Source organism: Condylostylus longicornis, unplaced genomic scaffold, assembly GCF_029603195.1.
Source record: "Condylostylus longicornis isolate FDR11 unplaced genomic scaffold, ASM2960319v2 ptg000048l, whole genome shotgun sequence".
Classification (NCBI taxonomy): Eukaryota; Metazoa; Arthropoda; class Insecta; order Diptera; family Dolichopodidae; genus Condylostylus; species Condylostylus longicornis.
In genome coordinates, this window is record NW_026578017.1 from 20,727,208 (window position 1) to 20,755,009 (window position 27,802).

At 21.9% G+C, this 27,802-nt stretch overlaps 1 protein-coding gene across 1 annotated transcript; it reads right to left on the reverse strand.

Moving 5' to 3' along the window:
- Positions 1-3,546: 3,546 nt before the first annotated feature.
- Positions 3,547-18,729, reverse strand: LOC129611145 (uncharacterized). The gene is made up of 4 exons (XM_055524112.1): positions 18,563-18,729; positions 5,281-5,474; positions 4,582-5,136; positions 3,547-4,347 (listed from the first exon to the last, which is right to left on the reverse strand). The coding sequence occupies exons 1-4, from the start codon at positions 18,675-18,677 to the stop codon at positions 4,126-4,128; spliced, it is 1,086 nt and encodes a 361-aa protein (XP_055380087.1). The 5' UTR covers positions 18,678-18,729; the 3' UTR covers positions 3,547-4,125.
- Between the last annotated feature and the right edge of the window lie 9,073 nt (positions 18,730-27,802).

The window sequence follows — 27,802 nt, forward strand, 5'->3', positions numbered from 1 at the left end:
TATACTCAACAAAATTTGGTTTCCAGAAAATTAACATTATTTGTTAAGAACCAAATTTGAATTTCTGAAGTTATGTCAGCTGAAAATTTATTATTTTTATTGGTACTTTAAAATATTTTACGATTACTCACCTCACCAAATTTTTTATTTTTCACCTTTAATTTTGTTTTCATAATTAAAATATGAAACCATTATCCATATATTTATTTATAATTTTGTTTACTTGTCTTATATACAGAAAATAATCAAATTGTAAAGACAATTTACACAATATGGCGATGCAAAATAGCTCTTGGAATCCATATAAATTACATAATACATAGATTATATTTTCAATTATATATAAAATTTATGTTATACAAATTATATTATTAATAAAATTACTAAAAATTAATTTAATAAAACTCTTGAACTAATGATTAAATTGGGTACATGCATAAGACTCCTAGTGCATAATACTCCAAATTATACTTACAGTTTTTTTTATAAAAAAGAGTAGGTGCGAAGAGTATAACGTTGCTCCCATTAGTTTCAGAAAGCGACTTTGTATTTTTAATTGATATTTTTAACTTTTAAATTAATTTTTTCTTCTATTTATTAAAAAAAGCATCATTAAAGGAAACCGTTCCATTTACAAACCGTTTTCGAGTGTTCCGGGAAAAATTCGTAAATTAAACTTGTGCATACTTATGCATACTTATTATTTGAAATTCCACAATATTTTTCGAAAAGGATTAAAACTATAAAATTATAAAACAAATTTAAAGAAAAAACTTTAAAAAATTTTCGCTACAAAGCATTTTAAATGGTAAAAAAAAAAAAATCTTAATAGAAAAAGAAAAATTTTAATTTTAAAAAATATAAAAACCAAAAACCACAAAAAATACTAAAAATACCACTTGAAAAATTTGAAAAAAAATTAAAACTCTACTTTACGAAACTTACATACTCTGTGCTAACCGCATACAACATTTGTTTTTGCCTCATTCGTTACTGAATGCAAAATACATACCATTATAACACTATCATGCCATTATAGTACAGTCATGACATTTTATGAACAGGAAAACTTTTCTCGAATTTAGATTCTTTTTTCTCTTTCACTCTCTTTAATATTTTTAAGTTCTTTTTTTTTTCATTTTTTAATTTTTGCCTTTCTCTTGTTTTACTTTTTAGTAATCAAAACAAAAAAGTTATAAATAAAGTTGAAAAATCAAGAAAAGAAAAATAAAAACCAAAACAAAACATAAAATGTCAAAATTAGCACAATGACGTATTTCCATATAATTTTCCATCTCTTTCCTTCTTCTTTCCTTTCTTCTTTCTTCTACATTATATTTTTTTTTTGTGCAGTGAAAATTGAAGAAAAAACATATTTTTTTTTTCTCTTCTTTCTTTGCTTTCTTTTCCTTGTTTTGTTTCGTGAACTCAAAATGATGTCGTCGTATACCGTATTGAAATTTTCTTTGCAGAAAATATACAACAACAATAATAAAGAGAAGAAGAGAAAATGTTAAGCTTTCTCCTATTTAAAATGAGGTCATCTTCAATAACAAATAATTTTTCGTTTTTTCTTTTTACTGTACATGTGCGTTTGTATGTGACGACGTATAGATATTTTATGTAATTATAGAGGCTCTATTTTTGTTTTTGCTTAGTTTTTTTTTATCATTTATTACAAAATGCAATTTTTATTTTAATGAATACACACGAAATTATGTTCTAATGCTTACGTCATCATACTGCCGGTTTCTGTAATGTTTATGCTTTTGTACTCATTTATTTTTATTTTTTGATTTATTTTTTTTTTTTTTTGGTTGTTCTTGTTCTGTTGTTTTGTTGCTGTATTTTTTGATATGTACACACTTGCTATTTATGAATTTTATGGTTCTATCCTTCTCTATTTCTGATAGATATTAGACATAGAGGAAAAAAAAAATCGAATTTCCATAAAAAATTGTTTTCATTTTGTTTTTTTTTTTTTTTTTTTTATTTTTTCTTTTCTTTTGTTATTTATTTACATGGAAAACAAATTTTTTTTTTCTTTTTCAAAGTATATTTATATATATGTAGTCCAGTTGCGTGCGCACTAGGGTGGTACAAAAAATTTTTGTGAAAATTTGGAAAATATTAAATTTAATTTGAAAAAATTTCGATTATAATTTTTATTTTTAAATTCAATTAATAAACTATACTGAAAACATGAAGAGTGTATGAAATTTTTCTTAAATATAATAGTTCCCAATTTTTAATAGATGTAGCACCAATCATAAATGTATTCGTATTACAAAAAAAATTGCATACTGTATGGCAAACATAAATTTTTTTGGTATGCTTTAAAAAAATACATAATAGCTAATAATTAAAATTTGAACATAAAATTTGAACATACAATTCTTATCCCTATGATTCCAACCTTTTCCGAAATACACAAAGAAAAAGAACATTTGTTATAAATGTAGTCGTTATTTAGCTTTGACAATAAAAATCAAGGACTTCATTTTAAAACATTGATCCAACTCTAAGTCATTTTTAAGTCATTTTTTATATAAAGTATGACTTTCAATCAATTTAGTAGAGTCCACAATTACCTAGAGAAAGTTACAAAGAGGTTTTGTTCCCGTAAAAAAAATTACAAATTATTTAAATGTTTTATTTACTTTTTAATTTTATTATTTATCATTTATTTTATATTATTTTTTTTGTTTGTATTTTTTTTCTCTCTCTTTTTTTTTTAATTAAAAATATTACAAAAATTTTTATATTTCTATTAACTTATACCTTTGTTCTCTGATAAATGTAAATGATATTATCATTTAATATTAAATATAATATATTTAATTAAATTAACTTAATAAGATCATAATTATTGTTTAATAATATATTTATAGTAACTTAATACAATCTTGAAATATTCTCATAATAATATGTAGTTTAAGATCATTTAATTTATAAGTAAAAGAGACCATTTTATTTAATTATTAAATTAATGAGTATAAAATATAATATTTAGTATTTTGTACATTTTTTTTTTTTATTTGAAAAAGGAAATATTTTTTGTTTCTTCTATTTAATGAATTCAAACAATTTGAAATTTTCTTCCAAAGCTAAATAATGTTTTATAAAATAGCGATTATTCATTTTTAATTCACAATATTTGTAAAATAATTGAGATTTTAATAAAATTCAGAAAATTATTGTTGTACACAAATTTGATAATAAACAAAACATTTTCAGTTCTTTGAATAATTTTAATTATGAATAATAAATGCGAATAATTTAATTTGAAAAAGAAAATGTATGTACATACAATTAAATTTTTAGCAAAATATCGAATTATAATACAAATATTGGAAATTGTATTTAGCATTATTACAATCAAAATTAATTGAATGAAATATTCAAAATTTACTTTAAATAATGAAATCACAATTTTCAATTTAAAGAACGCTATTTTTATTAGATTTCATTTACCAAATTAATAAAATTATTTCCTTTTTTTTCTTTTAAAATAAAACAAAAAAAAAATTTAATAAATAAGAGAAATTAAGAGAAGTTAAAACAAAATTTAATATGTTTATAAAAAAACAAATTAAATTAAATTTCGGAATTATGCCTCTTAAAATGAAGCTAAATAAAATAATTATAAAAAGTACAAAAATTATAAATTAATTGCAATGAAAAAAAAAAAAAACAGATATTTAATAAGTAAATTACAATATTTGAGTTTTTAATTTGAATTTAATTTTTAATTTATTTTTTCTTTAATTGATTTTATTAATTCTTAATTTTATGTTTTTGGTTAAAAAGATTTTTTTTCTTTACTAGCTTTTTTAAATATTTTGTATAACTTTATCTTTTAAATATAAAGTTTACAATATTTTAATTATTTCTTTTTCCCATTTTAATTAAAAAAACAATTACTTAAAACATAATTTCATTTTAATTTACTTCATATACACATACATTCTATAGGAAACGATTCATTTTAATTATTACATAATTATTCATTAATTATAACATAATAAACCTATTTAAACTACGGCTTTATAAAAAAAAAAAAAAATTTAATATTAATTAAACTTAAATATAATTTAATTTTGAATATTTTTCTTTTGGAATAATTCAAAGTAATTTTATTTTACTAAGTGTTTTACTACTCAAATCAATATCTTTTTTCAGTCTCGAACGACTTTGTCTTTTTGCTTCAGTTGTCGTTGCTGTATTTGATGTTGCTATTAAATTAACATCATTATTATTTTGATTTGTTGTTTGTTCATTTGATTGATTGAACTTTTTATTATTTGAGGTTGTTTTGTCTTTTTGAAGTTTATATGAGAAAAATACCTAAAAAGAAAAAAAATAAATAAATTTATTAGACTTAAATAAAATAATCTGTCAACTGATGACATAATTAATTCAATCATATCAAAAATCACATGACATACTAATTGCAGTCAAATAGTATTGTTACTAATAAAATCAATTTAGAAAATAAACTAAAATTTAGCTTATAATTCCATATTATTACTGCAATCTGAATATCAGTGATTAAAATTAAAATTTAAAAAATTTAATTACCTTAAATGTTATAATGGCAACTATTCCTAAACTTCCAATTAAAAATATGTATCCTAATGTTATTGTTGTTGAATTTAATACACAACCTAATACATAAATTTGACATAACATAATCAAAATACTTCCATATACTAATGGATATAAAAATATAGTTTCCAAAAGATTTCTATTAAAATTTATTTCACTAAATTGTTGAATTTTTCCAAATATATTTGAGGAACATTCTTTTTCACCATATAATTTTCGTAAACGTTTTATTTCAGCATGAAATTCATCATCTTTTACATTATTGTTATTATTATTGTTATTGATTATTGAATCATTAAAATTATTTAAATTTTTTGATACTGGTGTTGCTATTGGTGTTGATGGTAAATTTGATGTTATAATTGGTGTAATTGGTGTTGTTTGTTGAATTTTTAAAATTTGTACATTTTCTCTTATAATATGACCATAAATTTCATCAGAACTTTTTAATGAATCTAAGCGTTTTTTATGTTTTTGTAATTTTTCAACTTTTATTTGTAATCTTTCATAAAATCCAAGTGTGGTATTCTAAAAAGAAAAAAAATGCAAAATAAATATATTTTAGTTAAGTTTACGATATTAAAAAGTGAAATTACGATTTAAAAAGAAAAACTTGTAATGAAACGAATTGTGGTGAAAATGAAAAATTAAAAGAAAACAAAAAATGTTTACCTTATTTTGTTTATCACAGACAGCAACAACAGATAATGGATTAGCTGATGTACGAACCAATATCGATAACGTAGCACAAATAGCTTTATATAGTATTATAAAAAGTATAAGTAATAATCTTTGAGATAGAAGGCGACTTCTTGCAATTATTGATTCAGCTAGCTCAACAACAGAAGCTTTTGATAGTTTAACGCCTGTAAAAATAAAAAAATATAAAATAAAATTAATAAAATTTGGAATTAATATTAAAATTTTATTATAAAACTTATTATTAGAAATTTTTCAATAAATTCGCAACATGTAATATAGGAAATTTGAAATTTTATAAAATTTAGAATGAAAAAGGTACCAAAAGTTCCTACATATTTCAAATAATAATTAAGTATCAAGTGTATTATTCGCAAATCTTATTTTCTCTTGCAATCTTTTAAATGAAAAATAATAACAGTAAATAAAATTGAGCCCAAATGTGAAACGTATAATGGTTATTAAAGGTTATAATATAAAAATTACGTCTTGCGATATATGGAAGTGTATACTAATGTTACGAATAATTTCAAGTACTCTTCAATAAAATTGTAAAAAGGCATGTTTTTAGCGACAATTTTTGAAGACCAATGTTTTTAATTATATTTGTAAGCCATATGTCCGATTCCTTACAATTTTCCATGAGTATAGCCTCTCTGGCATTCTTTCTATATTTTTCATTCCAATCCTAATTACTTATACTATATTTGTGTACATTACATTTATGTGTATATTTATAACTTATAGCGAAAAATTTTTTTTTGATTTTCTTAAAAATTTAATTAACATTCAACTGTTATTTTATTATTCATAATTCATAACATTAAAATGTACCTTTTCTAAATAATGAAAAAATATTCTACTTCTTTAGAAATTTAATACCATTCACAATTTCAGATCATTTGCCATATATGTATGTACATATAGGTATTTATGTGGAATTTTACATATTAGACAGTCTTCCCATTGCATTCTTTATACAAAAAATATTGCTACCATTTTATTCCCTTATGATTTTTCTAAGAATTTTTTGTTTTTTTCAAAATAAATTTTTCGTATTTAACTAAACCGTTTCTAAGAATTACGCGTTCAAATTAATTATACAAATTCCTTTTTTTTAGAATTTGATTTGTACTTTTCATCTTTGCATCAAAATTTTTTAAATATTTTATACGAAATTGTTATACTTAAAAATTTATCATTTATTTTGCTATTTAAATTAATTTTAAGAAAATATGACAAGACAACTTAAAAGTTAATTATTAATTCCATTGACAATTATAATCGCAATCTATAAAAATTCTACAACATAAAATATGCACTTGTGCATTGTGAAAAATTGCAGACGTATTTTTAAGGAACTGGACGAGAAAATATGTACGTAATTTTTTCTTTTTTTCGATTTTTATAAAAATAGACTTAATTCCAGGAATTCAAATTAAATGATAATTAAATACAACATCATTTTTTGTGTCCTGGTTTTTTCATGTCTTATGACTTGAACACACCGAATTCTCAGTACATTTTTTTAATAAAATTCTGATACTAAACGCTGTAACTTTCGTTTTTCTTTTATATTTTTTATAAGGGTATACATTTTTCATTCTTTGAATAAAATTTTCTTGTATAACAACTTTTTTGTACATAAAAAGTGCAAGTTATTTTGTTTTTTAATTTTAAATTTTACATCACTCATTTTTTATGATAATTGGTTTGATTATAAAAATTTTGCACACTTTGTATAAGGACATAATAATTTTTATAACATAAAAAAAAAAAAAAATGAAGAAATAATTATGTAAAATGATTTGCCCTTGACCGGTTAGCCGGCCGGTGGTGCATGCTGTACATAATATCGATAGCAATATAACGATAAAATAATACATTAAAATAAAAACAACAACAACAAAAAAATTAAATATTTTTCTCTTCTCTTTCTTTTATACTATATAATATAACAATTTTCCAATTCAACAATGCGATGAGATCGCTTTTTATCTGATCGCTTTTTTATCTTTTAACGATCAGAGAACAACACAACACGTGCAATATTTTTCTTCTATATTATTTTCTGTTTAACTTTCATTTGATAATACTTAGTATAAGAAGAGAATTTCAGACTTGAGCAAAAAAATAAATAAATTTAATGTTAAAGTAAAAATTATAAGAAAAAAAATTTCAAACGCGCATCGTTTACTAAAAGTAAAAAGAATTCAAAAGCTAATTATTATGGAGGAATAAAAGAAAATAAGAAAATTCTTGAAAATTTTTTTTAAGTAATTCCAAAGGGTTCAGGCATTTTTTAAAGAGAATAGTTGGTTCTTGTTTTATTTCATTTTTTTTTAGTTCTCAAAGCAATTTTTTTTTTTTGCTACACTATTTTTTCTTGCTTAATGCTTCCTTTAAATTATACAAGTCTAGACACAAATAAGAATATAAATTTAGAATTTTAGGAAATTATGGTGTAAAAGGTGGTTAAAAAATACAATCAATATACTTATTAAGTAATGCTTACTCGAATTTAAAATTAATATTTGATTGATACTTGATCGCTTCATAAAGAATCCATAATAATCAGAGTGATCAATTTGTTGTATAACACGGTACATCCATACATACATGTATACACATGAAATAGACTTAAGAATTATATGGTAGCCAATACAATGTTTTCTCATAAATTTTATGTAGGTACTTATTTAAAAACTATATTTCTCACACACAAAGAGAAGCAGGTGAGATACATACCATATTATAAAAATTGCTTGGATTTTTAAAGACTTTGCTATATCCTATTATTTAGAAATGATTCTATATAGTTGATAATTTTCTCTTAATTGAAGAATACAAAATATTTACGCTTATTTGCCTGTTAAACACTCTGTAATATAACTATGTTTACTATATTCTATTAGTTGAAAATAAATTGGCATAATAATGAAAAATTCAATTTATTCTTTCTTAAATAATATCCCTTTAAATATATAGTCATTGCCTTATATAGATATTAAAAAAATTCCATATTATTTTTAGTCTGCATATATACAATAAATATGTGCAAGGAATATTTTTTTTTATAAATATTTTACACTTTAATACCCGCATATAACGTATACATACATGAGCTCTTCTATGTATATATGTAGATATAAAATTCACTATTATTTTCTACCTTCTATTACTTCATTTAATATAGTTTTAATATATCAATTAAATTAAAAAAGGAACACATAGTCAGGTTATGAAAGAAATTCAATATCTAATTCTCAAAAGGCTATAAATCTTATAAACTTATTGCAAAATATTTAATTTATAAAAAAAATGGTAAAATATTATCAGTATATATATGTATAAGAGATTTAATTTCTGGCATTAGAAATCTCAATAATCTCACCACAGTAATATAAAACTTACATATAACTTGTATATATCAAATACGTTATACTTTGCTACACACAAAATCTATATTTATTTCATTTATAATAACTATTAAAAATAACTAATAATTTAATACTTAATTTAAGGTCTTTATATACATTGTAAATTTAAACCATATAATGCATAGTCATTATGTTATATACATATTGGTATTAGATGGTTGTGTATGCAATAAAGGTTGATAAACTATTAGAAATCATTAACCATATATTTAATGGCGATAACCGATTTCAATTGAATTTATTTTTTTTTTTTTTTTAAGATTTATATTACAAAAATAATGCAATTTTATAAATGAAATCAATATAGATATGTAAATAATTTACATGTATATATGAAAATCTCAGCTGTAATTATATTAAATATGCAAAAAATAATTAATACTTAAAATTCTATAATAATACAAAATGGTAACGATATTATAATAAAATGTATAATAGACCACAAAACCTTAACAACATGCTAAATCTTTAGTATTTATTGCACTTTATATTATATACACATATAATAGATGCATATATATATACATAATATGTAAGTATAATAATATGTAAGTATATTTTCATATATTTAAACAATTTAATAATATTGAGAATGAAAATTTTTTTTTTGAAACATAATGATATTATAAAATGAGTTCAAGTCCGTAATCATACAATGATTACATGATTCAAAAAACTTATTATTATACATGAGAGTTAAATGCTTCATTACTTACTCCTATATGCATATGGGTCAAAATTTAAAAGTTTGCACAAATGAATTTTTTTTTTTCCAAATTATTTTTTTAGAATTTTTTATTAAAATAATTTTTTTATAGTTGCCTAATAATAATAATGTACAATATCCTCAAGTGGTCCGGAGATTTTGTAAATATTTTAGAAATTATAACCAAAAAAGTAAGCTCAGGTTTGAATTTAGTTCAACTACGTTACCGATAAAAATATCTTAAATTTTTCGATCTCTTCAATGGAAATTATTATTTTCATATTTTACTCTCATTTGTAATTAAAGTTATAAATAAATTTATTCTGTAATATTGAAAAATCATTTTTATAAAAAAATAAATAATAAGTTATTTCAACTGTGTTACTAATTTTAAATTTAAAGTTTTTATTTTTAAAATAAAACTATTTAATAGTTTTTTTCTTGCAGGAATTTTTACATAACTGCTTTAGAAATTAATTTTTTATTCTAAAAATGTCCATAACAAAAAAATTAAGAGCTTAAATTTGAAGAAAAAAGCTTAAAACAATATTTTTTTTTTGATTTTTTTTGTGACAAAACAGTAACGCAGTGGAAAATATAGTAACACTGTTGAAAAATTTGATTCAGTCTTCAGTATATTAACAAAAAAAATTAAAACAAAAACAGTAAATTTCATGCTGTTGTTTAATATGCTAAGATATTAACTTTTTTCCTCTCGATGAAGTTGTATATATTCGGTTAAGTTTTTCATTTGCATTTTTAACAATATACATATTTAAAATATAAATAGATAGTGGCATTTTGTATAATAATCAATAAAATATGTTATCGCCTATTTGTATGTAAAATTATTAAGAATTTATTCACCAACTTAGAGTAAACTGCCTTAAAAATCAACTTTCTTACCATGTCTTCCGTAGTGTTACTTAAATTTAGTAACACAGTTGAACAGTAACGCAGTAGAATATTTTAAAATAAAAAGTATATTAACATAAAACTACAACATATTTTTGCATTTTAAAGTATACAGTTGGTTAGTTTACTTGGTTTGCTTAATAATATGCCACTTTTTTGAATTTTTAAAAAAAATATTTAAACAAAAACCACGTAACACAGTTGAAAAAAGCGTTTTACATTCACGGCAAAAAAAATTCAAACTATCTCCAGCGATGTGTTTGGAACAACATTCACCACAGGCCCGAACAGACTTATTGCGTATTCTTTAAAACAAATAATGATGCCAAAATATTTAAAAAAATTATTAATTTTAAAAAGTTTTATGATGTAACATAGTTGAAGTAACGCAGTTGAACAATTCTTGTTTTACACTTTTTTTCTGTTAAAATGACATTAAAATAAATTAAAACTTAAAAACTAATTTTTGATTTTTATTTAAATATAATGAAATAATTTTGCAATATAATTTAAAATATATCCTTCTGTGGAGGAAGTTCATGAAAATTTAAATTGAAAATTAAAAATGTGGTCTGTGACAAGTTTCATTTATATGAAAACAGAAAACGCGCTCCGACAATTTTCCAAAATTTTCCAAAAATACTTACTTTTGCAATCTAAAAATTTTTTTTATTTAAAATTAAAGATTTTATAATTTTTATTTTATTAATTAAAATTTGATTTATTTTCTAAAAAAGTATTTATTTAAGCTTACTTTTTTGTGACGCAAATGTGCTAACTTTTAAATTTTCACCCATATATTATTATTTTATACAATATGTGTTTTCATTATAATTATTTTATATTGAGATTCTTTGCAAAACAACAAGCATCGGGAGATCAAAAATTAATTGTAGTAATATGTAGCTCTAGCTCCATCTATATAATAATTTATAAAAAATTTTATTGATCTCATTTCTCCTCATATATTAATTGTACACATATACATAGGTATATATAAAATATATGTTTAAAAATCACTTGAATTTCTCTTGTTTCTATGAGACAAAAAATATTTCAAAATAATGAATTAAATGTTTTTTTTTTCATATACAATTATTTAATTAAAATAATAATAAATAATAATTTTAAAATTCATATTGTATAGCTACTACTTACATATATTGGTAGATATATTTATAGAAAAAAAACTGTTATACACATTGATGCTGTTATTTTATTAAATCATGAAGGTTATCAAAATGAATTTTTTTTATTTTTGTATTAAAAATATTGAGAGAAAATTTATTTTTCTACTTCTTATACTTAAAGGTTATCATTAAAAATAATAATTTCTTTGAAGATCGCTAATTAACATGAAGAAATTAGATCAGGAATAAATAAAAAAAAAATTAAAATAATTTTGAAGAAAGTTTTTTTTTTCCTACGTAAAATTCATTTTTATTTTCTCCATTATAAAGCGTTTCTGTCGCGCTATTAAAACAAAGAGTATCTGCTTGCTTTGCTACCCATGTAGCAATATATGTGCATATGTATATATATATATGCATATTCTATAAAAATATTTTTTATTTTATATATAAACAAATGTTTATATTATATATATATATTATGCACATGTATAACAGAATGCGAAATAAATAATTATATTTATACATATATATACATAAATAAATATATATGTATATATATATATATATATAATGAAACCTTGACTTTTATAAATTTATTTAATAAAAAAAAAACAATTTAATGTTGGGTTCTTTAACTTTTAAATTACATGGCAAAAAAAAATAAATATTTCATAATAATATATAAATAGTTTCGGATTTCTGTTATTAAATATAACAATTGACAACAAATATAATTTAAGCCATTAGAATTAATGGGTAAAATTATATTTCATAATATAGAATAATAAATGAGGTAAATTCAAGTTACAATATAAGCATAAAAACTATAAAAATGTAGTCTAGCGACCAAGATTATTGAATTAATCCTATAAAAACAAAACAAATAACACCTAAAATATTAATGATTTTGTTATTTTTAACATTGTATAAAACTTTTATTATTCTCTCTCAAATACAGTGGTTGAGTAGTAATAATTGTAAATATTTTTACCGAGAGGTGGCCTAAATATGATTATATAATAAAAATTAAGTACCCAAAAATTTTATATTATTTCAATTTTATGTATGATAAGTTTTTTCATTTAGATTTATGGTATTATTACACTGCTGGAGAAATTTTAAAAAACACTTAATATTGTTATACGGTATTTTATTAATTTTGTATAATAAGATTTATAAATATAACTAATTTTATATACTTGGCTTATACCATACACTTTTCTGCACATATGTAAGTATATAAAATTTAGTTATGTTATTAATTATTTCACATTTAAAAATCACTATAAATTGCCTTAAAACTTTAAACAAGAGCGTAAAAAAGTTTATATACATATGTAATTATTATGTAAAACTAAATAAATATGCAACCAAAAATAAAAACTTTCTTAAGCGAAAAATTTCGCTGAAGAGGAAGAAAAAAATAAATACAAAAAAATGTAGGGCAAAATTTATCGCATTAATTATATACTTAATACCTACTTATATACTAAATTATTTACATGATTTTAAAAATTTCATAGGTAAGCTAAAATTTTTTATATCTTTCAATCAAACATTAATATAGACAGTCTTACATTATTGTATTTTTTAAAGTTTATTGAACCTTGGGATTTTTAATTTTTTGTATTACTACTTTTTTACTTAAGTATTTTATAAAAGTTTTATGTTTATTAACTTATCAAAAGTAAAATTTTCAATCTGTTATTTATTTTTAATTTTTTTTTTTGTTTGCATAATATTTATTAATATCATCAAATTAATTTAATTATGTTAACATTATATTGATAAATAAATTAATTTAAACGCAAAATGAAAAGGAAAACGCTTAAAATATGTAAACAAAAGTTTCATTTTTAAGCGGCAAAGCAAAAAAAAAATTTAATAAAGAAAAAGGAAAAAAAAAAACAAAATAATTTTTTAACAATAACAATAAATTTGTGACACAACAAACATTCACAAGTGAATTTTTTATACTGGAATTAAAGCAAGAAGCAAAAAAATGTCAAAAATTCACGTGATAAATTAGTGTTATAAATTATTTATATTTGTTATATGAATTAGTTTTTTATTATTGTAGGGTAAACGATTTGAATTAAAAGTGTTTTTGTACGAATTATTACAAATTATTTGAGTTTTACAGTTTGGGGGGTCACAGTCTATTTTATAATTCCAAAATTATTATATTGACAATTAATGACAGCAATCTGTCAAACTAAAAATTTCAGCAATATTTAATTAACATGTAAAATCTTTGCAGTATTGCAGTATATGCATATACAGAGAAGATTTTTCATCAATTAGAAAGGAGGCTTTATTGCCCAAATTATATACAAAATTATTAAGAAATTACATCCACAAGTTTCATTTCACTCATATGCAAAAAATAACAAATTAGTATTAAATTTAAAAAATATATGTACCTACATGTAAGTATGCAAATGATTTTTTTTTATTACCAAAAATTAACATTATAACAGGCCTTTTAATAATTTTCTTATGTAAATTCAAATTTAGTTAATTAATTTAATTTTCACTAGTTTTATAAGCTCATATTTTGAATGATTCCATTTTGAAAATCATGAACCAAATATAATATCAGAACAGTTATGTTGAGTTTTATAATATAATAGTACATATTAAATGAATGTAATATATAATTAAAAATGATTGATCAACTTAAGCAACATCAGTGAATTCTAAAGAGTCTCACTGTATAATGGTTGTTGTAAACGCCATTTTTAATTCAAGCGATTTTTTTATTATTCTCTTATCGATTTAAAAGCAATGTAATATTATTTAAAATTTAATTCTCTTTTAATAAAAATATAACATGTTTTCATTCTCTCCCCATATTATTCTCAATTCTTAATAAATATTAAATTACGAGATTTTCATGTTATACTTATAGTAGTCATTTTGGTTAATTTGAAAAAAACATTATTATTCGTTAAAAGAAAGTCCTTTTATAACAAAAATACATTTACATTAAAATAATATAAAAATTTGGAAAAGAATAAGTAGAAATAGAAGAAAATCCAAATTTTCTATTAACGTATTACTTTTCAATATAGAAAATAATTAATCGTATTTGGAATGTTCAATGAATGAAAAGTGAAATGGTCACTCTTTTTTTGATATCTTGCTTGTAACAAGTGATAAATAACAATAAATAATAATAAATAATAATAATTGAACTGGAAAAATAAATGTTAAATATAGTGAGAAAAGTGAAAATTTTAAATTAATAAAAAAAAAGGGAATTAGATCCAGGAAAATATAAAAGAGAAAAAGAAAGAACACAATGAATTTTGTTGGTTTCTATAATAATTATTATATTATGCAATGTAATTATGAAAAACCAGAACCAGTGGAATGTTACAAAAAATTATATAAAATTATTGTGTAAATAAATTAAAAAATAACAAGCTATGCATTGTATTTTGAATATAGCCAATATTTTGTTAAGTATAGAGGCGCTTATACTTATAAACGACCGCAATATTTCGAAATTTATTATTAAATAATAATTACTTTAAATTATTTGAATTGAAAATATATAATTTGTTTCCAGTATTCACCAAAATTTGCCAAACATACTTGAGAAAATGATGAGATTTTTATTATTATTATGGTAACATTCACATCTAATTAATTTGATTCATGGCATTATGAAATGTACGAATTTTAAACTCTTATTTGAAAAATTCTGTGCACAAGTATGTTCACATACGTGTATATTTCAATATACATATACATATGATAAGTCATGAGTAAACTCAAATGTCAAATTTTAATTGTTGTAGAAATTTAAACTAATTTGAGAATAACATTTAATTTAATTGTTCATACAAGTCTGTATTATATATTTGTAATTAGAGCATCACATGTTTTTCTTAATATCTTAACCTTTCAAATCAAAAGTTCAATTTATAAATAAGATTTATTTAAATATAAAAAGGTTATAATTTGTAAGAAATTTGAAAACAAAAAGAACACTTTATTAACAAAATTTTCGTTGTTTTAAATTGGACTTTAGCATTCTTAGTTAATTTTCTTATTTAAATTCTATTAAAACTTCTTATTATTAAATTTTATTTCCGATTTTAATAATATTCGTCTCAGTCTTAAAGTGTTAAACATCTAGTAAAATTATATTTTTCCTAATTAGAAGTAGGTACATATTAAATTTTCTTAATGTTCTAATTCACAATTTGAAATCATTAAATATATGCTTAAAATTAGCTGCCCTTTTGCCCACAATACAGCCAATACACATAATATCAATTAGCTAATTTATTTTATAATTAAATAATTAATTAAACATGTGTATTGATACGTGATTTCATTCAAGGAATAAAATAATGACTAATTTCTACATAAGTATAATTTAAAAAGAATGCATTTAAAAAATTGTACTAATAGGGTAATAGAGACCCTAATAATAAACAAACAATCAAAATTTATAAAAGTGTAATTTGCAATGTAAATAATTTTTTTAAATACAAAAATAATTTCATAAAAAGTTCAAAGTTTAAATTTTGAATATAAAAAAGTATAGAGAAGTCAAAAAAGAGAAAATGAAAAGTTGGGATGGAAATTCTATTTTACATATAGGTTTATATTTAATTTAATTAATATTGTTTACGTAGTTATTTAAAGCTTCGTAATAAATTTACATTTAAATATTTTCATTAATCATTAGAAATTAGTCAATTTATAGTTTGAATCATAAACTATACAAAGTCCAAACAACTACAATATTTCACAAAATTCAGAATTATTTAATTTCAAAAAGCAAATATAATGCAAGTATAAATTGTCTGACTTGATTAGGATATCTTTACAGACCAGAGACAAAATAAAATTTTATCAGTGATTTTCCACTATTCTAATAAATATTTTAGTATTTGGATTTTATAAATACTAATTTGTTATTCAAAAATTTCTTAATTAAAAACAATTTTCTATATTATATGCATTTCTTTTATTATACCCACACATATTTGATATGAAAATCTGTGATTCTTAAATATAGTTGAGTGTTTCATTTAAGAAATTCTTATAAGACTATATTTAAAAAAAATTTTTTTAATTTAAATATAATATTGTCTAGTTTAAACTAGAAAATTAAGGCTTTCTCCCTATATATATTAACTTAAAAATTTCATCTCCCCCTCGATAATAAAATTTATTATATATAGTTCATTATAACAACAATAAAAAAAATACCAGTTTTAATCAATAGAAATAATATTTTTAAGAGGAAATATATGTAAATGAATGAATTTTTATTATTCATATATTCATATAGTTACATACTTTAAATTTGAATTCCCCTTACATATAAATTTTATTATATTATTGTAAGTTTACAAGAAATAAAGTGAAATTCATTTAAAAATAGAATGGAATATAAATTAAAAACGAGAAAAAAAATAGAGTTGACCTTGTCAACTCTGTGAAACCCGTACGAATTTGTTATCCTATGTGCGAATAACTAATGTGCCATAACTAACTATGGGGCAGACCATGACTTTAAGTTGCCGTATTACCATATTAATTTATGCAAAATTTCAGTACTATGTGTTATTCAAAATACTGGTTGTGTCAAACTACTATTGATGTTGTATGGCAGCTACCAGAAAGAGCCAAGAAATTTTAGCGAATTTTATCAAGCACATCGGCCCTACTAATATACTCACTTCTGTGAAATCTCAATATCACAGCTTTTATAGTTTCTGAGATATAGTCAAATAACTTTTGAAGTTGTATGGCAGGTACCAGAAGGAGCCAAGTAATTTCAACAACTTTTATGAGACACATTGGCCCTACTAATATATTCGTTTGTGTGAAATTTCAATACCATAGCTTTAATAGTTTCTGAAATATAGTCAAATAACTTTTGAAGTTGTATGGCAAATACCAGAAGGAGCCAAGTTATTTCAACGACTTTTATGGGGCATATTGGCCCTACTAATATATTCGTTTGTGTGAAATTTTAATACCATAACTTTTATAGTTTCTGAGATATAGCTAAATAAATTTTGAAGTTGTATGGCAGCTACCCGAACCGGTACCCCGATCACTTCCAATTTAAATAGGGTTCTGGCACTTACTACAATAAATCATTTGTGAAAATTTGGTGAACTTAGCTCAATAATTTTTGAGTTATCGTTGGGACGGACGGACGGACGGACGGACGGACAGACAAAGCTAAATCAACTCAGAATTTGACGCTGATCAAAAACATACACTTGAGTCTATATCTAACACCGTTATTTCTTAGCGTTACAAACGGTAAGGCAAATTTAGTATACCCTTCGAACATACGTTCGTACGGGTATAATGAAGGCGGAAGATAAAAACAAATTGGATAGAATCTTAAATCTCTTGCATATTGTTAATTGTTATACTACTTATATAGAATCAGAATGCATTCATTTGGCCGCCGTGATTGTGGCACAAAATAATATTTAGACTTTTCTTAATTTATGACTTATTTGGACTTTGATCTAGAATTTTTTATTAGATTTTGTAAATTTTTAATATTCCTTATTTACCTACTCTAAATAATTTAAAATTTTTATTTATTGTTTTTTTTTTTTAGATGAATGAAAATTTATGCGTATTTTCCTGGAGTTTGAATTTCATATACGAAGTTTTGACAGATATTGTACCAATTAATTAGAGAAAATGAAAATGAATTTTTTATTCGAGTATATTTATGAGGCTAATTTTTGAAATAAGATTTATGAAGTGCTCCGTACTTCATATTCTTGTGAGTATAGTTTGTAATAAGTTAAGGAATATTTGTTATTGATACCAATTAAGATTTTTTTTTCTAAAAAATAGTTATGAAAACTTTGTAATTTAAATATTATTCACCTTTAGAATATTTCTTATGACATTTATAAATTAGTTAACAAAACTGACTAATTCGCACAAAATATATTGACAAATTCATACTAAACTCAAATAAGTTGTTTATTTAATAAAAATATTTTCTGTACTTAATAATTTTCTAAAAATTTTTTTTTATAAAATTTATTCAAACTTACCAACTACTCGAAATGGATATTTTGCTGAACATTTCAATTTCTCAAATGAACCGCTTCTTAAGAAAAAGCTTCGTTTTTCACGAAGTAAATTTGATTTTTCCGGAATTGAAGACATTTTTAGTTTTTTTTGTATTTTGAATTCTCAAAAATAAATTTTAAAATTGAATTTTTTTTTAATTTACGAAATTTTTGTTTTCCTTTTGTCTATTATTTTGTTTTAAATTTGAATATTACAATTATAATTTTAAGTAGATTATGAAAAAAAAATTTCAATTTCTACAATTTAAATTATTTTTGCATTTAATTAAGAATTTTAAATTCAAAATACGAAATTTGTTTTCTTGTTGTTTTAAAAGTTTTTATTCTTTGAATATTTCTTTCTAAAAATAATATTTCTTATTTTTTCAGAATATTTTCCAAAATTTCGAATAAATTTAAAATAAATTCTCTTGTTAAATAAAATAAGAGCATTTTAGCACAGTTGAATATTTTTTTTGACTTTTAAAATTGTCACTTTATTTTATTTTTTTCTCAATTATTTCTGAATGTAAAACAAAATTTTACCGTTGTTTTGTTATTTTAATATTTTTTTTGTTGTTTTTCTTTTCTTTCTTTTTGGATTTTTCACTAATTAAATTAGCACTTTTATTTTTTAATTTTTTAAATATTTCAACTCATTGGAAAAAAAATTGTTTTTTAGTACATTCTTGTTTTAGTACTTTAAAAAATAAAATTTTAATTTTTTTTTGAAATTCTAAAATAATTAATTTAATATTTTTTTGCTTTTTAAACACAAGAAAATGAATTCAATATTTTAATCGGTAAATTTATAAAAAAAACATCTTTTCAGTAAGAGATTTTAGACTCAACTGAAATTTGAGTTCTTTTACTTCAGCTGATATATACTTCAAAAAAAAAAATAACAACAAATAAAATATAAAGTCAAAAGTGAATACAATAAATTTTTTTTTATTATTTTTTGACTCATTCACATATGACTTGTATTTTATCAACTTTTTTTTCACTCTGTTAACGTTATTATAAGAGATAAGGATAGGAAGAAAGCATGTATGAAATGAATGAAAAACTAACACACATACGCAAAAAAGAAACATCAAAATGTCAAACTGTCAGAAGAAATTTTTTCATGTAAACTAACCAATACTATCAAAAATAATTAATAAGAACAATAAAAGAAAAATATTAATATTTAGTTATTTATTATTTTGTTCTTATCTCTAGTACAAAATGTATATATATATATAAATATAAATACACACAATGTAACTATGTATATGAAATATACATAAGTATTTAATTCAGGTGCGATAGTAAACACATTCACAATAATAATTGACAAACATAAAAATATACATAAATAATACATATATGCCAATGTATATATAAACACATGTATGCAAGCAAACGTACACATACAAGAATGTTATAATGAAATAATTCTGATTTTTTATTATTGTTTTCAATAAAATTTAAATACATAAAACAAAATAAAACTATAGAGGTAAATAAAACAAGATAATTTGAAAATCAACTCCTAATACTCTAGGTCAACAACATGATACGTTTGAAACATGAAGCCAAAGTATCAAATTTTATGTTTTCGTTTTTACATATTATATGATAAACTGCATTTGACTTAATATTTTGTCACATAAAATTGAATATTAAATATTATTTCTTAATATTCATTATTTAATATAATTTTAGCTTGAAATTTTAAAGGTACGTGTACATACCCACTTGCTTTTTTATTCGGATAGTATTTAATATTGTTATGACAAATTGTTTACCATTGTAACAAAAACAACTAGATATTATGTATTGGAAATTTTGATTTCTTATTTTTGATCGAATTAACCCCATTGAAAAATGACTCTCGGCTTACCGAAATGACCATAAATGAATAAGTACAAAGGGTAAAGTCAAAACAAAAGCTGATTTTTTGTACGCTATTGAATTACTAATAATGATACAAAACACTACCTATTTCTGGTTTTTCTGTGTACCTTAGAATTCTTGTTGGATACTTAAAAAATGATTTAATTCGTTCTCCCCTGCTTTCGTTTTTATTATATCTATATTATTTTTTATTTAATGTAAAATTTTATAATATGTTGTGGAAGAAATTAATTTTTATTTGAATAGCTCGAAAATTATAACAATAGATGGCGCATAGTGTGTTCTTCATTATCATTATTATCTTTTTTTTTAGACTTGTTGCGTCTAAATATTTTATTATTTTTAAAAAAGTTAAATATTTTTTATATTTTTTATTATAAATACTTTAATAGTAAAAACTTATTATTAATTTTATATAATTAACAACACCAAATTTTACAATTTCCGTTTTTCAGTATTATAAACGCATTTCAAATTCAGAATGTCATACAAAAAATTTTCATATTAAACAAAAACGAAAATTTTTGTTTTGAATGCATTTCACTTGAATGTTTATTGAATAAATTATGGAATATTTCATGTAAATAAATAAAAAAATAAGAAGAAAAATTTAATTTAATAAATTATTTTCACTTTTTCGAGTACAAATGGTGCCAATAGGCATAAAAAAATGTGCTTTTTGTATTTCAAGTATTTTATAAAAGCCAATTTTTTACTCAACTCTAAATTTTTCTCTATTTATTTGCATTTGTACCCTTGTTTGTAAATATATGCTATTACGTACAACTGTACATACATAGTTGTACCCACGCATATGTGTGTAGATAAAATGATTTGCAAAACCGCGTTCATTTATTTATTTTGTTTTAAAAAGCCGGCTTTTTTTATTATTAATTTTTTGTTGTTATTCCTCACTACATATACATACATATGTACATATGTATGAATAAGAACAATTGATATTTGTTTTTGTGATTTTGCTTTTCCATGCACGTATCACACATATCACAAATATCATTATTATTACTTACCTTCACTTAGATTTTTGCTTGTATAAAATTAATAAAATAATATTTATTAAATTATTTGTGACTTGAATATTTTAAATTAAAAAATATCAGAATGTGTTGAATAATTTTATTAAAATAAACCCAATTATTTATTATAAACTATAAGTATTTATTTGCATTTTCAATAAGTGATAGTGAAAACAATAATTGGGACACCAAAAGTGTACAAGAATATCATTTAAAAGGGAAAAATTGCAATGGCCTTCAAGAGGTCAAATTAATTTTGCAAAAAACTATTTTAATGGTTTGATTAAGTGTAAAATATTACAATTCGTGTTGAAATTTTTGGATAATTTTATTGAACTTTATTATATTTTTCAATATATTAAAAAGATTATGAAGGCAGCTTAAATTCACCTGTGAAAATAAAGTTACCCTAATTGTCTTCTACACATCTAATGGATTATTTTACCATACATTTTTTTTTTCTTCCTAGGTTTTGTTTCCGAAATCTACTGACAACGCTGGGCTTTAAAAGAGTCCTTTATATTTAAAACTCCTTCAATTGCTTAAGGTTTTATTTTTTAATTGCAATAAATATAATATACAGCTGATTATTTTGTTATACAATACTGTATAAACTTTCCATTAGAGTAATAAAATTACTTATTTATTGTTCATTCATAAAAATTTTATGTATATTCATCATGTGTTATAATAATTATTATTCTAAATTATTATAAATTTTAGATGACCTATTTGTGGTTAAAATTCACAAAATTAAAAACGATATAAAATGTAGATTTAGCAACACTCATTATAATATAAAACATAGTAATTAAACATTTTATTTGTTTATAACAACCTGCTAATTATTTTATTATTATATGATAGGTTAAAATTTTTTTATTGAATTAACTATATAACTTTCAAATTTTAAAAATAAAGAGGGACAAGTTTCTCTACAAAGTCACAAACTTTTGACTAATTATTTAATAAGATCACACGTTTCGTAGTGTAGTTAATATTGTTATGGGTTTTATAACAAAAACAAATTAACAGTTTATTGTTGACCTAAGGTATACGACACAATTTTTAAATTAAATTTATTTAAAATTTAATCATATTATGTTTGTGTATTAAGTAATATTAAATTTTAGAGCAATATACACAAATACACTTCAAATTAATCAATCAATTACTGACAAACTTACTATAATAATATATGCACTATGTATTTTAACAATTTTCACTTTTAATTATTTTATAATTTCAACTTTAAAGAGTACAGAATTGAGTCTATTCTAAAATTTAAAATTGCAATAAAGTACTCAAAACAGAGCTATATAAAAATGGTTAATTTAATAACGATAACTGCAGGTTATGCACCGTTCAAAATCTACAATATGGTGACATAATGTATCCGTTTATTCTGGAAACTAAAGCACAGACTGACACTCATATTCCCTAAAATAGCTTCAATAACAATTGGCATTTCTATAATATTATAGTGCTAAAATCACAAAATGCTTAAGTGTTTTCGAGTGTTAAATTTTTTGAATTATGCTTTAGATTTCCTTAAAACAAAAAACATACAATAAACGAAAAAATTTGTGCTTAAAGCACACTGGCGCTATATTTTCTGCAATATTATGCCGATTTAAAGTTCAATAGACTATAAAAATAAAGATTTTCTTTCTTCTTTAAATTTACAACAGAAAATTTTTACTGTGGAAAAATTTTAATAAGAAAATTTTAAAAATATAAAAACGAATTTTTTTTTTTTTGATTTCAATTACTATTCGTATTTGGGGGTAATGACATTCTTTTCTGTAATAGCCTGCATCTTTGATTTAATTGACAATAATAAGTTAGTTCAACCCTAAAGAACATCATCTTAGAGATGTATTTTTAGTAAAACCTGCTCGTATTATTAAAAAATCACTAAATACGAACAAACGAGCTGTGACATCCGAAAGCGATGTTTTATAAGAAAGCTTAAAAGAATGCTAGCGTAAAGTTATTGACTAATATTCCGAATATAATCCGAAGACAAATAATTAATTTTTTTATAAATTTCGTAGAGAAGATAAAATTTAAGTTTCTCATAGAATTACCAAGAACTTACATATTTTCAATATGACAAAAAAAATTAAGATTAATTTTCTTATTCTGGAATTTAATGTGTTTACTACTATAGCGTTCTTTCATACAACAACACAAAGCAACACACAATAACAAAAACCAAAATTAAATTCAGGCTCTTCTCTAAGATGTCTATATATTGCAATATCATTTTAAAACTGTTTATACCGGTTATTCAAATCATATGAAATTTAAAAATTCAATATTCTAAATCAAACATTTAAAAATACTCTAATGAATTTGTTTGAAAAAATTTCCCTAAATCAACATAAGATTTCCATAAATGGGAGTAAACATAACAATAAGAGAATGCAACTTGTCAATTCTAGAATTTTATACCAAAATATACACATACATATGCACATACAGATATTAATTATAATTATAGATATTATATAAATTAGTTTCGTAAATTAATTTTGTATAAAACTTTAAAAATCAAGCTATTAAATCATGCATGCAGAGATAAAATTTTATTTTAATTATTGTAATAAATTAAGTATTTTACATAAATTATAACAAACATTAATAAAAAAATTTTACGTCTGTTACAGAACGTATAATGCGACAATAATGGAAGGTATTGTTTTCATATCAAATTTCAAGTGTCAAAATATTTGAACAGAAATACAATCCCAATACAAATACCATGCAACTAAAAAAAGAAAATATTTTCTTTTTTTGTGACATACTCGTAACGTCTATTAAGGTTCAACTGCTTTTAATACAAAAATTCCAAAATTTATGTCTGATTTTGCAGATTTGATGAACTAATCTAGAGAATAACCTTTAGTTAACTCCTTGTGAAAATTAGGTTCAAGGAGCACGAATTATTTCATTTAACATCTTGATTTTTCGGGATAATGGAAAACAATTTTTTTTTTTCATAATAGCGAAAGCTTAACTGTAAATTTCATACGAATTTTTACCCATTTTCCATCAACTTTCTTTTAATATCTAATTTAACCTACAAGAAGTTCGGTAATATGCTGGTCACACCAATATTTTTTTTTCTATTTAATGGGAAAGTAGAATAAAAACGAAAAAATCAAATTGAATTTCATCTAAAAATTTTAATAGTTTGGTGCTTGCTTGCAGTTTATAATATTATAAACCTTCTCTCATTCTCTGTTTTCCTATATTATACTTGTATTTATTTGTATAGACTTTCATCTAAATTGATTGTTCTTTTATTTAAATGTGTAGAAAATTAATATTAGAAATTGATTTCACAGAGAAATTGTTCTTTTTTATGAAATTCTTGTCAGAGTGGCAATTATAAACCTTATATTTTAACTGCATTTCCTAATGGTTTCAAGTTTCAAACCACAGCCATCAAAGAGTCAATAAAACATTTGTGGAAATGAATTTAATTATATAATAATTTATTTTGAAAGTAATATTAATTAATTAAAATATTATTAAAAATTAAAATATAAATAAAAAAATAAATGCCCGACAGTGTATAATTTATTTAAATTTTTAAAGTATATTTTAATTGAATTTTAAAATTTTGTGTCCAACTCAATAATTTTTGGAAATAATTAGATATTTGATGAAATAATCAGCCTCTTCATTCTTCACAATTTCTTAATTAATTTTGTTTTTTCGGAATATAAGCGCTTAGAAATGAACTCTTTCATACAAATAAAAAATGTAGTAGGTCTTCATACTTAATTTTAAATATTGTAGCATTGATTACATTCCTCTATATAAGTTTATGATATTAATGATCCAATCAATAGTAAATTCTTAATAATTTCATTGCATACCAAAATTTTCTCATAAATATAAAAAATTTTTTAAATTACTCAATTTCTTATTTAATTTTATTCACTTATTTTATAATACCATAAAATCCTATTTAAGTACTTTTAATTACTATATATGATTTAAAAATAATATTAAAAAATTAATATAAATTCCAAAACAATTAATATTATAATATTAATTAATTGAATACTGCTTTTAACTAGACACGCAATATGACGGAAAAATGCATTTAAAAAAAAATCGCAAATTCATGGTAATAATATTTATTATAATTGTAGTGTTCAATGCTTAATCACATATTATACACTTGTAAATTTTGATAAGAAAATGAATTATTAAAAAAAAAAATCTAAAATGGAATAAGAACGCTTCTTAATCATAAAATATAAATAAAATTATGCCGTCTACAAAATAAACCGTCATAATATTGATTATTTTTTGTACAGCGCATAGATCTCCGATTTATTGCAAATATTGATTTCAGTCATTCAACTCAAAGCAAAAAAATTTTGCTAAAGCAATTTATTATCAAATTGAATATGATTTTTTTTCAAAATATTAAACTTAAATTATATTGATATCTAAATAAAGGCAACCATTGCAATATCATTGATGTTAGTTTGATATCTTATCATTGATTAATATCTTTAATTTATTTTAACCTTATTTTATGGTAAAATCAATAATATTTTGTGATAATATGTACAATGGGATATTATCTGCAAACTCAAATACATTTTTGAAAAACAGCTTCTGCAAATATCTTATCACCATATTGTACAAACAAGTAACAATACATTATTAATTAATTAGACCGTTTCTAAATTGTTCGGTGCCCCAAAATTTGCGTACCTCGCCCACTTTCAAATCAATGAAACGATTTGCAATAACAGTTGCATATTGCACATAAAAAATCACTTTCTTGTACCTTTATCGTGCTGGAACTAAACTTTCTATTTCTTTTTCAATTTAGCGCCCCATTTCCCTTTATTTTTCGTTGCCATTGCAAAAGCTTACTTCGCATATCTGGTAGATCCGGCGCTATAAATTAATACAATAAATTTAATTTAATTTTAAAGAACATGAAAAACCTTTAAATTTTATTTTAGTTTGACCACATAGAACGATTTAAAAAAATAATGGATTGGAATGCATATAGACACTGCATTTACAAACTTTTTCATTCTAATCACGCAGAAGAAACATTTTTGTCAAAGGAAGGAACTGACGCGAACTTATTTTTACATATTTTCTTTCTTTATCCAGTTGCATATTAAATGCATTATTTGTACAGCAATTAAAATTGTTATTTCTATTTTACCTTACCGCATCGCTTTTGAAATTATTTGTTGACTCATTTAGTTTTTTCTTTGTGTTCAAACACAATTTACATTTAAAATAATAAAAAAAGGCAAAAAGTTTTTGGTTCACTGCCTTCAATTTCATATTTTCTTTTTGCAACACGTTGAAAATTATTTATTTTATTCAAATATGGTGTCTGGGGCCCTTTATACTACTCCTCCTGTACAGCATGTTAATATAAGAGGGTGACCATGTGTTCGTTATTTATTAAAAAAGTCCTCTTTCTTGAATATTCTAAATATTTGTCCAATACCTTCTTTAAAAACAATTCTATTTGTAACTATTTTATAATTCTCACCTTATTAAAGCTCTACTATAAAATTATTAGGGTTTAATGTATATTAGGGATGCAGTTTTATTCGTTAACATTACAAATAAGTATTGGTACTTGTAAATTCCCAGAAATTACAACAAATCCACATTAGACCTTCTCAAATATTTTGATAGACTGACGAACGCAAATAACATTTAGTCATCATCAGTAATAATATAGTAGTTAAGTTTAACTAGTTTTGGGAGTTTATGATCATCCTGGTGCGTTTTAGGTTGGGTTAAAGTCCCCCACTATTGACAGACCTGATGACAGTTTGAGTCCATCTATCATCTCTATGTCTTTCGATGATTTTGATGAAAAAAAATCATCAATATTTTACAAAATATATACAAGAAAAACATCTCTTATAATTTATTTATGCTTTGAACCAAATTTTTTTATTTGTCGTCTCTCTTAGTTTTGAAAATATGGTCATTCTTGTAAATAAATAAATAAACTACTAACTGTCTGGTAAATTAAACCATTTAAAGGAAAAACTTAAAATTACAAGAATTTTTCTTTAAAGGAAAACATGAACACATGGTACATACATACATAGTTAATACTGAACATTGTATTTTATATACATAATATGTGAATATATCTATATAATTATTTAGAGATAAAAATCTAAAATTATAATTACCATTTTTGCAATTACAAATTAAAAAAAATGTATGTACATTGCATTTGTGTCTTAAAAGAATTAAAATGCTA

Coding starts and splice junctions, on each gene's coding strand:
- LOC129611145 (XM_055524112.1), bottom strand. CDS start 18,677: ATGTCTTCAATTCCGGAAAAATCAAATTTACTTCGTGAAAAACGAAGC. Junction 5,475..18,562: donor ATATCCATTTCGAGTAGTTG/GTAAGTTTGAAT, acceptor TTATTTTTACAG/GCGTTAAACTATCAAAAGCT. Junction 4,348..4,581: donor TTGCCATTATAACATTTAAG/GTAATTAAATTT, acceptor TTTTCTTTTTAG/GTATTTTTCTCATATAAACT.